The sequence below is a fragment of the Anoplopoma fimbria genome, chromosome 13, assembly GCF_027596085.1.
Source record: "Anoplopoma fimbria isolate UVic2021 breed Golden Eagle Sablefish chromosome 13, Afim_UVic_2022, whole genome shotgun sequence".
Taxonomy (NCBI): domain Eukaryota; kingdom Metazoa; phylum Chordata; class Actinopteri; order Perciformes; family Anoplopomatidae; genus Anoplopoma; species Anoplopoma fimbria.
In genome coordinates, this window is record NC_072461.1 from 19062836 (window position 1) to 19079375 (window position 16540).

General features: G+C 44.7%; 1 protein-coding gene across 1 annotated transcript in view; it reads left to right on the forward strand.

The window, feature by feature from the left end:
• Positions 1-16540, forward strand: part of fbrsl1 (fibrosin-like 1) — a 264670-nt gene that overhangs the window by 106069 nt on the left and 142061 nt on the right. Inside the window, 2 exon segments of the mRNA XM_054610592.1 lie at positions 8475-8576; positions 13011-13046. Of these exon segments, the coding sequence (XP_054466567.1) occupies positions 8475-8576; positions 13011-13046 (138 nt within the window).

The following is a 16540-nucleotide window of genomic DNA, read 5'->3' on the forward strand; positions in this document are numbered from 1 at the left end:
TGGCCAGTTTTATCTTATCACAGATGTATTATGTTGATATGCTGTATATGTTGGCTGCTAGGTAACAGACATTTTGTAAATTTTAGTAAAAAGGATAATTTAGAACAGTTTGCCATGAGAGAGCACTGACATGTTTATTTTTCTAACTGTGAAACATCCTGCCCGGTTCATATCTTGATTACAAATCTTCACCAAACTAAATGGAAGAGATGGAAAATGTGTCATGTTAAAACAAGCCAATGTCTGCCATAATATGGTTTAACTATTGGTTATCTGATGTTTTAACTACCAAATCTAGATATCTGTATCAGCCTGAAAAGAATAAAGTAATAGTTTGGATCTCAATTGTAACCTTCAAAAAAAGCACTTACGCATGAATCAAAGAAACCACACCGAGTTAAAAGGCTTCCTTTTTGCAAAAATAAAAATACTTTGAAATCATACAAAAGCTAACCGCAAAGTATTAAGGAAAAAATATTTTTTCCTCAGAATCTTGTGTTAGAGTTAGTCATTGGTCGGTCACACATTGGTCAGTTCAAAGACAGTACCATATTGATTAGAAAACTCGGCACGATTTTACTCAGACATTCCATTAAAGAGCCATTTCCTCACCTGATTGAAGAACACAGTCTAAAGCTAGACCGATTTGCAGATTCAGACTGTTATTCATCTAGCATTTTTTTTAATCACTTGCTCATTTCCTTTACCCCACAATCTCATCTTCAGTATTTTAATTATGTCGCGTTGAATGATAGCTAGTTTTAAGGTGTGTCTCTTTGGTGGACTTGTTAAAAGGGGCCTTTTGCAACTCGTATGTCGGCTTCAGCTGATAATTATTTCAGATTACATTAGAGGAAATGAAAAATTTCTTAAAGTACGTGTGAGGGTGACAAAGTTATCAAGTGTAGTCGCGGGAGAGAGTGTGAATGTTGCACTTCCAAAAATGTAATCCCTTTGACTGCTAATAAGATCATTTTCAAGTGTTAAAACATAATAAATGGTGTTACAGCAGTTGAGCATGAATTTAGTTTTTAATATATGGATCAGTGGTACATCGTGATCATTGATGAAAGTAAATTGAGGGTAAAAGGTGTGTACATCATCAAGGCAAAAAGAGGAAAATTAAAATATTAGAAAGTAATTCCCTAACATTTATACGTAGGTTGAAGTGTTCGAATTAGGATCGAGCTGATACTGTTGGTGAAACCCTAAAAAGGTTCCTGATAATAGTCACAATTATTTTGTAATGCTCCTAATATCTGTTGTCATTATTTTAGTTTTTTATGACCTACCTCTGGAGTTGTTTATTATTTAGAGAGAGCCAAACTCTCTTTGATATTCAACTTGTGGGTTCAAGTTGTGAACATATCTGTGTAGTCAGACATTCTGGCATTTCGAAATCTGTCTGGACTGCTGATCTGTCCCACCAACAGACTCTTATCAGCTGATAAGAGTGTTTACGCCAGCACTATCTCTGTCCATTAAAGGGTTATGGAGTTGAGAGTCATAAAAGATAAATCTTTTCCCTGCAAAGCTGTTGCAGAATCTGATTGATGCAGCATACCCGCAGTTACTATGGTCGGTGGTATGGTATTGTTGAGCAGTGCGTAACACCTAAACATGCCTGTTGGAGGCAAATTCTATCTCACACTTCCAGACATCTGAAAGTGTAAAGTCTAAAATCTATAATTTGGTGAAACTGTTGCTACTGTCATTTTAATCAGTTAATAAAATCAATGCTTTAGTACCTTGATGCTTTATTCTTTCTTCAAAGACTCCATGGTAATTTATTTGGTGGTACATTACATTAAGCCATCATTGTAATTACTTCTATCCTGATTAAATATAAGCTAACATTACCACTGTTGAAACTGGCAGTGATGATAGGGAGCACCACACTGCAGCCACTCAATTGGACCTACACCAGTTAACTTATAGCATTTCATTATTTCTATACCGCAACATCATGTATCGTTAGTGTTGTAGTTCACATCAGTGGTACTTCTTTGTTTAAACGATATGGAATGCCAATGGGGTCCTGAATTGTTGTGTTAACAGCATTAATTATGAAGGAATGTGGTTTTGGGTCAATGCAAAATGCTTTCATGCATATCCAGGTCGTTTGGAATTAAAATGTTCAAATAATTAAATAACTTTTGTCTAGTATTTTTCTTTTTTTTTTAGGGGCTAACATTGCAGTAGCAAATGTACGGGTTTAGAAAATACACATATATTTTTTTCCTTTTTTTCCACGCCTCCCCATTACCTTGAAACAACTCTAGTTGATTGAAAGATCTGCTGAGATAATTATAGCATTCAGAGGTACAGCAGCGCACACTTGAAAATGAATGAATAAATAATTTCCTCTCCTAATCTCCAAAAGCTTTCGCTGACCACTAAGTGCAAATGTGGCATTTCCAGTGGCATGTACCACAACCTGAAGTTGTTTTACTGCTACTTTGAATGTGCCCTCTTTTTTGAAAGTTAAAGTGAACTTTGACTTGCAAATAATCATGTCGAGTTAAAAAAAAAACGATAGTACAACCTCCAAAGTGAACGCCATTTGAATTTTTCTTGTTAGCATGCATAAATCTTTTGAAAAATGCACTCACTGCTTTCAATGCTAATATGTGAACACAGAAATCAAAGCTGCGCATTTCTTGCGGAGCAACAAGAGAGGAGGAAGATCTGCATAATGTTGGCTCCGGCAATGAAGAGCGAAACGCAGATCCACAGCAACGCTCCCTTGCTTTCCTTCCAATAACATCATTAGCATTTCGACATCATCGGCCTAATTGTTGTTGGTAGCTCTGAGAAATGCTTGCCTTGGAGTGGGAGGAGGGGTGGGGGGGGGGGGGGGGTTGGCTGGGTTGTTTCTGCTGTAAGGCCTTGTGCTTATCAGTGCAGGGCAGATACTGTTCCTATGGTCCTGGCTGACAGGTGAGGTTTGTGTGTGTGTGTGTGTGTGTGTGTGTGTGTGTGTGTGTGTGTGTGTGTGTCTGTTGGTTGCTGTTGTCAGTGAACCCCTGGGACAGGTGCGGAGGGAAAGGGCCCCCCCTCTCTTCCCTTGTTCCCTCGCTCCCCCAGGAGGCATATGGTGAGAGTGATTGGAGAGACCTGGGGCCCACAGGGAGTGCTCCTCTCTCCAGTTCATCTGTTCCAGACGGGGCCCTGCGGGACACTCCGGCTCTCCTGAGGTCTCCGTTGGCTGGGAATCAGGCCGAGTGAGCGGCTCCGTTTTCAGCTTGACTGCTTTGTTAGAGTGCTGGGCGGTCGCGGCGGCCACCCCAGTTAGCTTTACACTGTGTAGCATTGTACACTGCGATTTTGTGCGCATGACACACGCCGAACGGCTAATAGGTCACGCCCTCTAATTTGTTATCTCCGTACCCCATTTGTACGCATCTGTTGCTTTTAATTTGCCGACTCTTGTCGTGCCCTGGCGTGATTGCTTGGAATAGAAACACCACCTCGCTGTGATATCACAGGCTCATATTTGTGAACCAGCTTACAAATGTAATATAGTTCTGAGTGCACTAGGAGAGAGAGTTATGGGGGCATTTTAGGCCTTGTATAATATGTGTAGCTCTTTTATGTGGTCATTTATTATAAGGCGAGCTCTATGAATAATGTATGATTAAAAGGCTTAATGGATACACTGGGACTCGTCAAAATAAAAGCAAAAATCCATTTGCTCTCCCTGTAGTAAATCCAATAGCTTGTCCTTGGGCTAATTTCCAACTTGGGACTTAGTGGGGGAGTGAGTGCATGTCTTGATAGCGATTTCAAGGGAGGGAGGTGTTGGTTGTGCTCTAAAGTGAAAGAGAGAGAGAGAAGAGGGAGGAGGAGGAAAAGTGAAATGAGACATGGATGAGGAACAAAGCCGGGAACACCTCTTTCTGTTGAAGCCTCCCTCCTTCATGTCACTCCATCCCAGGCCCTCTCTTTCTCTCCTTCCCTCTCTCCCGTCTCTGTCTCTCACCATCGTGTGGCTCCTTCCCCCTGCCTCCGAGCAGCTGCCACTTCTGAGCCTGAAGAAAATGAAGGCAGATGAATCAATTTGGCCTGTGGCCCTAAAGTGCACTTGTCTGCACCCCAGCCTGGGCGGGGGGGGGATAATGAGCCGATAGATTGAGCCGGTGCCGGAGCCAGGCACTGAGCGCTGAGGTGCCTTCGCCCGCCGCACCACCGGCCCCGCTCACACACACACACGCACACACACACAAATACACACACACACACACACACACACACACAAATACACATACATACACATACTGCTGACGCCTCCCTGAGCAGCGGTAGCAGCCTGTCGCTGGGTTAATGGGGGTGAGGGTCCTTTGCGCAGGACACTTTTCAGAACAAATTAGAAGAAGGATCTGTATCCGTCCTCTTCAGCCCTCCCTTTCCAGTATTGCCCCTCGTTTCCTCCCGCCCTGTGCATGAGAAGCCCACAAAGCAGATTGGAGCTTGGTAGTGTAAAGGAGAAGCGCATCAAGGCAGCTAGAAAGGAAGGGGCGGGCAGGGGGCAAGATCCTAGGGTAATGAGGATTGACACTGGGACAAGGCTGAGGCACAGCCTCCCTGAGCGCTGTTGACAGGTGACGGCAGGCTTGGGAGAGACGAGGCAGAGTGAGAGGAGCTGGAGCAAGAAGAGGAAAAGCGAGGTCAGGACTAACAGCTTCTCTTATTCAAGGAGGAAAAATGTGGGAGACCACGTCCCCCCCCCCCCCGAAAACCCCTGCAAGGTGAACGAGGTAGGATCAAAGGAGCAGGACAACAAAGCATCACCCGCCAGCCTCCAGCCAGCACCCTGCTGACAAGCTGCAGATTGATCGACACTGCGAGGGGAGCGAGGAAGAGTGGAAATAAAAAGGCCAAGCCTAACATGAACTGATGTGAACCACTACGGTCTCCATCGATGCCTCGACTAGCCCCTTCTAAGTAGACGGGCTTTCTGACTTCAACCAGGGTTAGAGTAGTATAAATGAGCAGACCCAAGTCGGCACTACTCAACTTAGGGGGAAATTAAGATGCTGGAGGGCCCTTTGAAGATAATTAAAGAGCACAGAGCGGCAGCCTCCAGAGAGGGACTGCAGACATGTTCAATACCGAGACTAATGGAGCTAATTTCCAGTACATTATTCATGTAAAACACAGGCCCTTACTTGGCCATGTTTTTCTACATCTCTGCTATCTGTCGTCTTAAATCAAACCCCCCCTCCTCACACTGACGCACGCACACACACACACATTCACGTGCTGCTTCAACCTGATTAACCTTATCCCAATAATGCTTGGGTCAAACCTTTAACGTAAACTTATCCAACTATTACTCTTTAAAACAGCCAGGTGGCCAAGAACTGCTCCCTCAAGGCTACCCAGAAAATTACCTCAAGCACAGTGGAGAGGGGTTATGTCCTTGAACTGTGTCACCACACAACCAATCACATCCCAGTAGAGACTATTAGCTCCACCCTCAAGCTCACTTACTTGTCCTTTAACATTAATGAGTACACAAAAAAAAGGAAAGAAAAACATCACATGAAAGCTGTACAGTTGGGAGCTTAGGGCCAATTAAACTTCTCCCCAGACAGGAAATTAGTCCGTGCCTTAATCACAGGCAGTCAGCGTTGCCAATCTTTTGTCAATTTAGTTGTTGAATTCCTGCCTAGATCAATTGCTCTCCTGTCCTGTTGAACAGCGGCTCGGGGAATGGTCTTTGCACGCTTCATCATTAACCTAGGCGGCTAATTAGACACTGTGCCCTGATCAATAGCCATGCTGATTGCTGACTGGGTAATGTAGCCGCAGGAAGAGACGGAAACACTTGGGGCACCTCCAGGAATTTGTCAGCAAAACTGATGCTGGGTAAACAGAGTAATCAACGGCTGCACTTGACGGCGACGTGACGCCGACTGTACCTTTACGCTCTGTCTCTGCCGCCATGGCTGCCTGCCTGCCTGCCTGCCTGCCTGCCTGCCTGCCTGCCTGCCAGGAGGAGGATTGCTCTCTTTGTGCTCTCCTTGAGAGAAGGAAATCAAAAAGGCCACCATCTATTTTGAGATTCAAGGCGTGATTAGGCTGACAGCTAGTCGGGCGAGAGCAAGAGAGGCAGAGGCAGAGGGAGAGGGAGAGGCGGGTGGAGGTGGAAGTCAAACCTGATTAGGCCCACCTGCCAGGTCTCTCTTCCCCTCCATCTCTACACCCTGATTGCTTGGTCGGCGGCTCCCTCCTCGTCTCCGCCACACTCACCCCACCCCACCCCTGTCCTGTCACTGTTGACCTCAGCGTGCCGCTAATGCCCCTTGGCCAATCAGCATGCTTGCCCTGGCGGCTGCAGGGTAATTAAAAGGGAATTGTGTCTACTTGGCATGTGAGCTGGTGGGCACGGAGGGTAGACAAACACTCTCTCTCTCTCTGCCGCCTCGCCTCCCTCCCTCTCTCCCAGCCAGGTGGTAGCGTACAGGACCTGTCAGATTAGCTGATGACCCTTTTAATTCTAGCCCAGCCGGGGGCCATAATTGATATTTACCGGGAAAGGTTAATTGTAGCAGTGATCTGCTTAAATTACAGTGGAGATCAGGAGAACAGGGCCAGCCACCATGCGTGCCACCAGGGGAGCTGCTACATGCAAACTGCTAGTCAAATGGATTATACCCCACGGCCATCACCACTGTACTCCAAGGTGGGGAAGCTGCACGGGGCATTGTGATTGGCTGGTGCTGTCCCAGCACATAGTCTTCATGCTGAGCTCGCCAACCTCCCATCTGTCTGGGAATATGAATGCATGCCAACTGTGGGTCTTGATGGCCCGCAATAAACCAAGCCATCCAGGTTTGCATCAGGGTTACCTTGGTGTGGGTGACAACGCAGAAACTGGCATTTATACATTTACGATAGATGATATTTTGTGCCAGTATTAGATATTTGTATTTATTTATTTTTCTAGTTTCTTTATCAGAAAACAGCACAAAAAAAATGAAAGAAAAAAAAAATCCTAGTATTTTTTTTCGTAATGTTGGCAAAGATGGAAGTGTATATATTCAGCGATGTTGTAGAGTTGATTTGTCTGCCTTATCAAGTTACCTAAGGAATGAGCCTGAGCTGTGGTGGATGTGGATTTTAGACAGTATTTAGCAGTAGACCATGATTTCAGTGATTCTATATGTTCAGGAACATTATATTTTCTGTACTGTACAGGCCAAGGCTAAAGCAAGCGAATAACAATCTTTAAACAAGTGTTGCCTACTTGAGAGTGTGTGTCTGTGTCATATGAACAAACCAACATTGGTATATATGCAAAACATGCTCAGGGAAAAAATTCCATTGTACTTAAGTTGGACAACTTGGTGGAGTTATACTAGACTATGTACTATATATCTAGAAATCATTAAAATACAACAAAGTCCACCAAAAATCATCAAAATTCAAAGTAATGTTCAGATCTGAATGACAGCTGCAGTAGACCTTCACACAGTTGGGTTTACTACATTGTTGGTGCTGCTGCGTTCCTGTTGCTGGCTGGTATGACTAGCAATAGTGGGTCGAGGTTTGGTCTCACAGGTGTTTTTGCTACAGTCAGGTCTGCTTTGCATTTAGCCAAAGCACAAACTGACCCAAAGCTGTGAGTCACCCCACCAAATTTGTTTTCCCTCAGGTTGAGAATAGAAAGACCATGGCTAATTGAAAGGCAGTTAAAGTGATTGTAGTTGTGCTGTATTGTTATGCATAAAGGTCAAAATCCCAGTAAGTGAAATAAGATGGCATCTTGAACTTTCATTTGTGTCCCCGGTTTGAAACACACTTGTCCTACTGTTGTTTTTCTGTGACTTAACGTTTGATTTAAAATGAATATTCTGATCTTCAGTTTTTACTGTCAAGGTTGAAGCTCTTGTAATTTAACGCAATTAAATGTCTGATTGACAAAGGTCTTAAGACTACAACCTCAACTGCTGGTCTTGTTTTAACAAGAAACCAAATGAATTATCCACAATAAAAACGCTATGTTGGTGGAAAGAATTAGATTGAATTATTCAATTATCACAATGGCTTAAAACTATTCAAATATGGATAATTAAGATTTCCCGCTTTTCTACAGATTAATGATTCATCAGAGAAAAAAAATGTACTTCTGTATTTCTTGGCACGAAGCCTACATTTCTGTTGTTTTATTCTCATTTACAATTGTGTAGGGAGGGTTTCTTCTGTATGCTGGGGTCCTATACATGCAGCCATAGACAAAATCCAAATAAGACTATGGTGTTCAGAGTAATGTTATGTCCTTTTCATTTGTATTTGAGCAGCTTTTAGGATGATACTTTGAGCAGCTTTTAGGATGACACTTTATGCCTCTCAGATGTCTGAAAAGGAACTGCTTCTCGGGGTATATTGCTTTATTTTTAACATAGTGGTTTTGTTAATGAGGTAAGGGGATGATTTCAAGATGTCCTTTTTCTCTGGGTCCTCTGCAGATCAAACCTTTTGCGCTATGTCCGGTCAAAGTCAGAGAGGACGAGATGGTGCAGGAGCTCAGCCGACCGCACAGAAGCAACTCCAAGGAGCAGCTCAGCGAGGTGAGTCCTCGGACGAGACCTTTCACCTTCTCACAGACCCCCTACAGCAAGCCAGGCTATCCACTTTCACAGGCCAAGGGAGGGGACCCCTGAAGTAGTATATAGAAAGCGGGGGGGGGCAACATCAACACTGAGGCTTAGATCAGAGAGCAGCTGGTGCAGTAGCTCCTGCTGTTTCCAGCTATCACCTCGTAAATCCCCTGTGTGTTGGGGGAAAAGGCTGGCTGGCTGGCAGCACATAGACAGGAAATGATTAGGCCGGTCGCACAGCATCACCCTGTTGGCCCGGCATTATTTAAGCACGGCGCGGTTAAATGTAGACATGACCTAACGCAGTTCAGCCAGGTGTGGGCTGACCCTGCCGACCCCAGAATGGAATGAGTTAAAGAAACTGTCCTACTTATGGCTGCGGCGGCTTCCATATGCCAGCCAATTTAGAGGACGAGTAGGTGCCAAAGGAAAAATGGAGGCCAGGCATTGGTTCAGCATAAGGGATGAAATAATGCAATTTAGATACAGGAAACGTAATGAGAATTTATGCAAAATCCCAAGCGGCTCATTTTAAATGAATGTAGAAATATGCTTCCTAACTAATGCCTGTCAAGCAGACCTCCCAAACCTAACGAAATTCAATCAGACTGTTCATTTAGCTGACGAAAGCAGGAGGAGAGAGAGAGAGAGAGAGAAAAGAAAGAAATAAAGAAGAGGAAGGGAAATGTGCAGCTCTCTTTTCCAGCAGGGGTAAAATGATGGAAGGAAAAGATTTTAATGAACTTATTAAATGCATTGTTTTAAGCTATTCAGCATTCCGATTGAAAATCCAGCTTGATGAAGAAAAGAAAAAAAAATTCAACCAGCCTAATTTTTCCCACATTCATCCTCTTTTCTCTACGCCTTGCTGCTCTGTTCTGTCGCGCACTGTCCCCCCCACTTCCCCTCGTACTATTTCTCTTGAATTTGTGCAAAAGGCTGTCTTTTAATGAAATAGTCAGGGGGAAGAGGCGGGCTTGTCAGATAAAAGACCAACGCTGGTTGACAGCTCTGACAGGGATATACGACAAGCACAGAGAAGAAGGGGGGTGGTACGGAGGAGGGTGGGAGGGGGTGGGTGGAAGTGGTGGTGGTTGCGGTGATGGAGGCACTGTTGAAAATTGCACGCTATAATCGGCGACGGTGTTAGATGTGGCATGTCTCTCTAATCTGCTGCCAAATAAATGGTGCACAGACGCTGATCGTTGTAGCCACGGCGTCCATGTCTATCCATCTCTCTTCCTCTCTGCTCGTCTTCACCTCTCTCTTCCCTCTCTCTGTCTGTCTGCGTGTCTGTCCCTCTCTCTGCAGGCTTTACTCCGCTCAGTAAAGGCCTGGACATAATAAACACAGCGAGATTCATCACCAACAGCGTATCACCGCCTCTATATATTATTTCAGCTCCATGAAGTCTACGCCACCGCACTCAGAGCACTGCTAATTTTCGTAAAACACACTCCACCGTATGAAAGTGGCTCCCCAGCTTTAAGAGCTCTTAACTAATGATGCCGCATCTGCAACGAGTAAAATGGATTTCTCTTGTCTTACCGCCAAAGGAAATAGAGACAAATGCGACATGTGGACGCGCCCGCCTGCCCCGCCTGTGAAAACAGTCATGCATCAATTTGGGAGCAGAGGGTAAAAAAAAAAAAAAAAAAAGAAAAAAAAAAAAAAACCGTAGGGGGAAGCTGTTTGTTCATTGCCATGGTTGGGTCTTTATCTGTTTATTTTGACTAGGTAATTGTGCCTGCGGTGCAGCGGGGCCCCGGCACTAAGCCACACAGGGATTAGTGAAATATGAGGTGGTGGAGGGGGTGGGTTCCACAGCATCTGTATCCTGCGGAGGAGAGGGCGGCAGCCGTGGTGCTGTCAGGGTCTCTAACACCCTCCTGTATCCACCCACATCCACCCACATGCAGCCAAACCCACGAGCTACCTGATCTGCCACAGAAGGCGTACATGTTCGCATCCCTTCCCGCATCATGCTCCATCTAGTTCTGATTGGCCCCGCCACCCTCTTGGTTTGGGAGAAGATGGACTGGACCCTCCCCTCTTGTCGCCATGTTTTTCTTTTTCTATCCTTTTTTTTTTTTTTGTAAGGAGAGTGGAGGAGGGGGCATGGAAATGGGGAGAGGATTAGGGGGAGGATTTAGCAACATTTCTCTTCTCCGGGGCTGTTTAGTTAACCCTTAAATGCCGCCAGCATCCTCCCCACCCCTCTCTCGCCACCAACCACCATAATCACACACACACACACACACACACACACACACACACACACACACACACACACACACACACACACACACACACACACACACACACACACACACACACACATAGTCCTCCTCCCTCCCCCACACTCCCTCTCTGGGGCGGGTTCTTAAATCCTTTTGAAGTCCTAAGCGCGGCAGAAATCCATTGAGAGCCATGTATAATGGCTTTTAAGAGAGAGTGTTTAGCTGGATGCCGACCCTATGGCTTATGAACCGCTGGCGTTTTAATGGATTCCCCCCCCACATTCCCTCCCCTCTTTTCCTCCCTTCACCGGCACTAAATCCAATGGATTGTCCCTCATTATCATTTAAATAAGCCTCTCTTTCTGCTCAGAACGCTCCAAGTTGAATGAACTCTACATAGTAAAGGCTAATTCCAAATGGCCTTGGCCTCCCACCACCTATGCACATAAGCACTCACACACACACACACACACACACACACACACAAACACATGCTTACACGCATCTAAGTGCACTCACATCACGCACAGACAACAGAGCACATTCTCACTGGAACACATACTTTTTGCCCTTTAATATACAGATTTATAGCCTTCTGTGCAGTTCATCCTCCCCTCTCCTCTGGCCTCGTCTCTGGCCTCTCTAGTAAAGAGAGCAGAGAGGTTGAGCAGAGCAGGAATAGCCTTTTGATTCCTGCAGAGCCTGCTTTCCGGTTCGCGGCGGGACTCCTCCCTAATCGTCACCGCAGGAGCCGTCCTGCGAATCAGAGGGGAACACAGGCAATGATGAGGGCTGAGAGCCAAGAGCAGGTGTGGGAGAATGGATGAGGGGTACTGGGAGGGTGCAAAACAAGGGAGGCAGTGGCGGTGAAGGTGTGGGGGAGGTTGGCTTGGATTGAAGGTGGACCTATGGATGAAATTGGTCTAGCAGAAAAGTCCCCTCCAGAGACCAGGGGGGGAGAAATTGCCAATCTAGACAGAGGAATAAAAGAAGTGAAAAGTGGAAGTGGAGGGAGGATTTAGAGATTGGTATTCGTGCTGGGCTCTGACAGACAGAGCCAGAGAACAGAACAAAAACCTAGCCTTTTCTGTCTCAATCCTGCTCTTGTTCAGCATTTAGAGGAGTGCATTAGAAAACACAGGAGGAGTTTAATGGGCTAAAACACATCCCTAAATGCATTGAAGGGATATTTGTCCTGAGTAAAAGAGGCTGAAGTAACTTGGATTGGTTCCAAAATGTGGCAATTTAAAAGAAATCTCACAAAATAAAGACAGAATTGAAAAACAGCATTTTATGAAGGACAGCTTCAGCATTAGTATTGGTAGACAAAACTACATTCTAGATGGAATTGGGTTTTTTTCATAAAAGATTAATGATGATTATGCCATTATGTGTTTTTGTTTGTAAAGGACAGAAAGCATTTTGGAAAAGGTCTCTTGCCTGTTGACGCTACTCATATTCAATACCGGGAAATTAGGAGATGGAATACAAAGAGAAACAAAAGATCTTCTGCTTGAAGGGTGGAGCTGTTACTCATTCTCAAATCATCGTTATTTCTATCTCAAGGTGTGTTTTATGTTTTTTATACTGGTGCAAATGATGGATCCACTACCATGTGGCAGACCATCAGTGTCAGATGGCACTCTAGCAGGCACAGAATCAAGTGGTGACAGTTAATCTTGACCTGCACCTTCCTCCATTATAAAACCATCTGAAGCCTAAATCATTTTGTCTGCAGAAAGTCAACAGGCAAAAATAAGAACACGTCACAGTTGCTTCTAAAGGTACCCTCTGTATCCCAGAGTCTCAGATTCATAGGCTTTTAGAGGCATTTACACAGCCATAGAATGACTGTTGTGCACCATATTAATTATAGTCTTACATTATAATTAAGGTTTTCTTTACAGTATATTTATATGGCAACTCAAATCAAGTCTCTCAGTATGACATGAATGATTGTCCTTAGAGCGGGCGCTGCTCAGCTACCCCCCCACGGTGGACGCCAAAATGTACGGGTGTGATGTGTGCGGCGCGGGGTACAAGGCGGGGCGGGTAAAAGGTTAACGTGAATATTGATATTAAAGCGGAGCTGCTTCATCATGTCTGTGTCAGCGAGTGAAACGCTCCTTAAAGGTCATCCCTGTTCTCCTCTCTCTCCCTACAGAGTTCCACTCACTCGCTGTCAGGCCGCGGCTACTCGGTAAGTGGCATTTTCATGCTTCATGGCTTTACGGCAGAATTACAATCTCCAACGACCCGCTTTATGGCCCCGGCGCTCGACATTTTAATTATGTTAAATAGAGTAATGGAGAAATCATGATATTAGGAACATTAATTCTGGCTGACTGACTGATTAAATTGCGGGAAGGTGTCCTGAGCTACCTTGGCGAAAAGAGCCTTGTTTTATTGGCATCGATCAGCATTCACCGCTGCTGCAATTTTGGCTGTCAGAGTTTTATGTCTTCCTCCAGTGACTGTCAATAGAGGATCTTTTTGCTAGAGGCCTAGAAGCCTCTTAAAGGCCCCCGTATCCATGCAACCAATACAGTGGTTCAACACCACAGGCGTGCATGTACATGTACATGCCAATAAACATGTCTTGTTATTGGTTGGTTAACGGTTTGGACTGTACATTAATAGGAGTCGGTCAGATGGTTTCTGTCATAGACCATGTGTTGTTCATCGTAAATGAGCCCAAGAGGAATATTTAATTCCTCTGAAAACGTCAACCCAACCCCTTTCAAACATAGACTGTTTTTTAAATTGTCAGAATAGGACTATTTTTATCCCTGGAAAGCATCTGTTGCCTTGCTCCAGTGCTTTTTCGAACAGTTCATTTGTGCTCTTCCCTGCCTATTGTTTCAATGATGTGCCTAGTCTCTGGGTAATAGAGACAGCAGTCGTTCTGTATGTCCTTTGCTTAAAGGGTAACTAATAAGAGGAACATTCTTTAAAGCGTGCTACTTTTAGCTGATGAGTGGCATATGGCAGTTCTTATTGCAGCTTGGAAGCAATCATCCCGACAAACAAAACAACTATAAATGGTTTGTCATCGTTAATCTGCCTCAAAGGACTGCAGTTAAAGCTCTGAACAAAGCTTAACTTCAAAAGACCTTGATCTCTGTGCAATCTTTTTTTTTTTTAATTTAATTCTTTTTTTATTTCTTGTGTTTTGTTTTAATAGAACATGTCACATTCCTATTCCCCAGCGGCTGCATGCTCACAGATGGATGAAAACAAATAAGACCTTCCAAAAAAGCTTGTGGAGCCCTTCGGCTCAAGCTGTCAGTTTGACTCAACAGGGAACGTTATCTGAGAGGAAGAAGGGAGGAGTCACAGTGAGTGGGTAGAAATGGAGGCGGGTGGGGGCTTTGGGGTGGTGGTGTGAGGTCATTGGCATTTGGCATTGTGCAAAAAGAAGAAAAAAAAAAAAAAAAAGTCCAGTTACTAGGGCAGGAAGTTTTATGTTGTCTGGCTCCGCTCTCCGGCTATCCAATGGTGCTATCTGCAGCGTTCTTAGCCTCTGGGTTCCTCCTGGGTGCTGAGCTCTGACTCTCAATCTGCTCTGCTGCTGGGCACGCTTGATTTCTGGGGTCTCCTTATCTGTAAGTGCTTCAGGCTTTACAGTATGATGGTTTCGAAGTGGGGGCATGGGGTGCAGGGTCAGGGGGCTCTAGGGAACTGCCACGCAGAGCCTGAGTGGGTATGGGAGGAGGAGGAGGAGGAGGAGGAGGAGGGGGGGAAGAAGGCCAGGGTCTGCATTGAGCATTATGGCTGCAGGAAGAGGAAGAGAGAGGCCATGTGTGTGGGTGGGGTGCTGTTTGTGACGTGGGAAGGGGTTGTGTGAGGGTCAACGAGGCGCGCTCACAGGCGTGGGCAGTGCCACCAGCCACCAATAGCATGGACAGGGCTATGTCCTGGTTGGCCCCATGGCACTGATTGTCCATCAACTACTCTGCCTCTCCACAAACCCTCAAAAACATCAAGCTGGTAGACGGGGGCTGGTTATCTGTCGGCAGCAGGTAAAAAGGACAGTTTGTTTTCCACTTTTATGGGATATAACGCATTTATTTTTCTGTATGCGTCCATATGTCTCCCTTCTTATGTTGCCTGCCAGGCTTTAATGGCCTTATTTGAATGGTTTGCTCAAGAATGTAAAAGCAGTCCCTGGGCTTTAGTGCCAGCCTCGTGAGAAAAGGAAACTGGAAGTCACTAGGGTGTTTTCAACAAAGAAAATACCTCCATACTGTGTTAAAGTGATTTGGCAGTTACATACATTGTCTGCTGATTTTTATTCATCTTCTTGTGTTTTGCGCATTAAACATGCAGTCACATCCCATCATCATACATACATCATCTGCACACATCCTGCAGATACATTAAATGCCTCCTCGCCAGTCTGTTGTCATTTCTCATCTTGTTTTCTTTACCACTTTCTCTGTTTTTTCTAGAAAACTGAACAAAGAGCTAACAAATATTGAATCACCATGAACTACTATCACAGTTAATTTAATCCAAATTCCCAAGTCGTGATAGTGCTTCCAGGTTGTATCTAGTGGGTTGCAGACACTATAGTGTAAGTGATATGATTCTGCAGGCTTGTGCAATTATGTGTAAAAATGAAGCTGCTTATGGCTGATAATTGTAATGCATTCATATCTCAGGATTTAAGTGGCAAGTGATTGCAGAAAATTACAATTATGTTCTTTTTCACAAATTTGCATTACAGACACTAGCAAGTGAGCTAAAATATAGTGGCCATTGAATTACTATATATATATATATTTTTTTTTTTATATATATATATATATTTCTTTCCTGTGCCTAAAGGTATATAAAAGAAAAAAACATAGAAATAATTAAGTTTATAGTCACCCATTAGACAACTGATGGGATTTTCAGTTCCACAATAAATATATAATGAACTGCATCACATCAGAGGTGGTGAGAAGTGATGTGCTGATATCTGAGTTGACTTTATTGACATTGCAACAATCATTGCACCAAGCTTGTCGTTTAGACCTTATATTTATACTGCAGGACAGAAAGGACAGCAAAGATCTGTCTCAACAAACAGATTTAACTTGTTGTTGTTTACGACAAACCTCCTTAAGTTACTCATTCATGCAAACATGATGTGTTTATCCAGGTGATGACATTGCCAGACTAGAACCCCCCGCACCCCCACCCCACCCCCCACCCCCACCGCAACCTTCATCTCCCATTCGGTGGTGAGGGCTAATCTCTGGACCGGTGAGTCCAGCAGCGATATGTAGCAGCAGGACCGAGACTCGCTATCTCGCTCTCTGTGGAAGACTGGATATGGAATTGTTTATCAGGCCCGACTCTCTCCTGTCTGCTTTGTGCAAGCTTCATTATAGCCTCGGCTGTGTTTGGGAGACAATATCTGTGCCTTGTTTCCTGCGCTGCTACCTGTTTGTTGTTCCACTGGAGATTGGCCTGGGCTCTGGCGATTTATCATCCTCTCTCAGGGGCTCCTTGATAAAGAACCCAACATCCCTCTCTGCGCCTGAGAGATAGAGGCTGCAAGAGAAGGGGGAAAATGTCAAAGAATCTCACTGCAACTATCTGCCCATGCTGTCGCTAACCCTGGGCTGGATATGCCGTAGAGGGGAGGAGACATTTTGGCTCAGCGAAAAATAAAAAAGACAACACACCTCCCTTTGCTTTCAG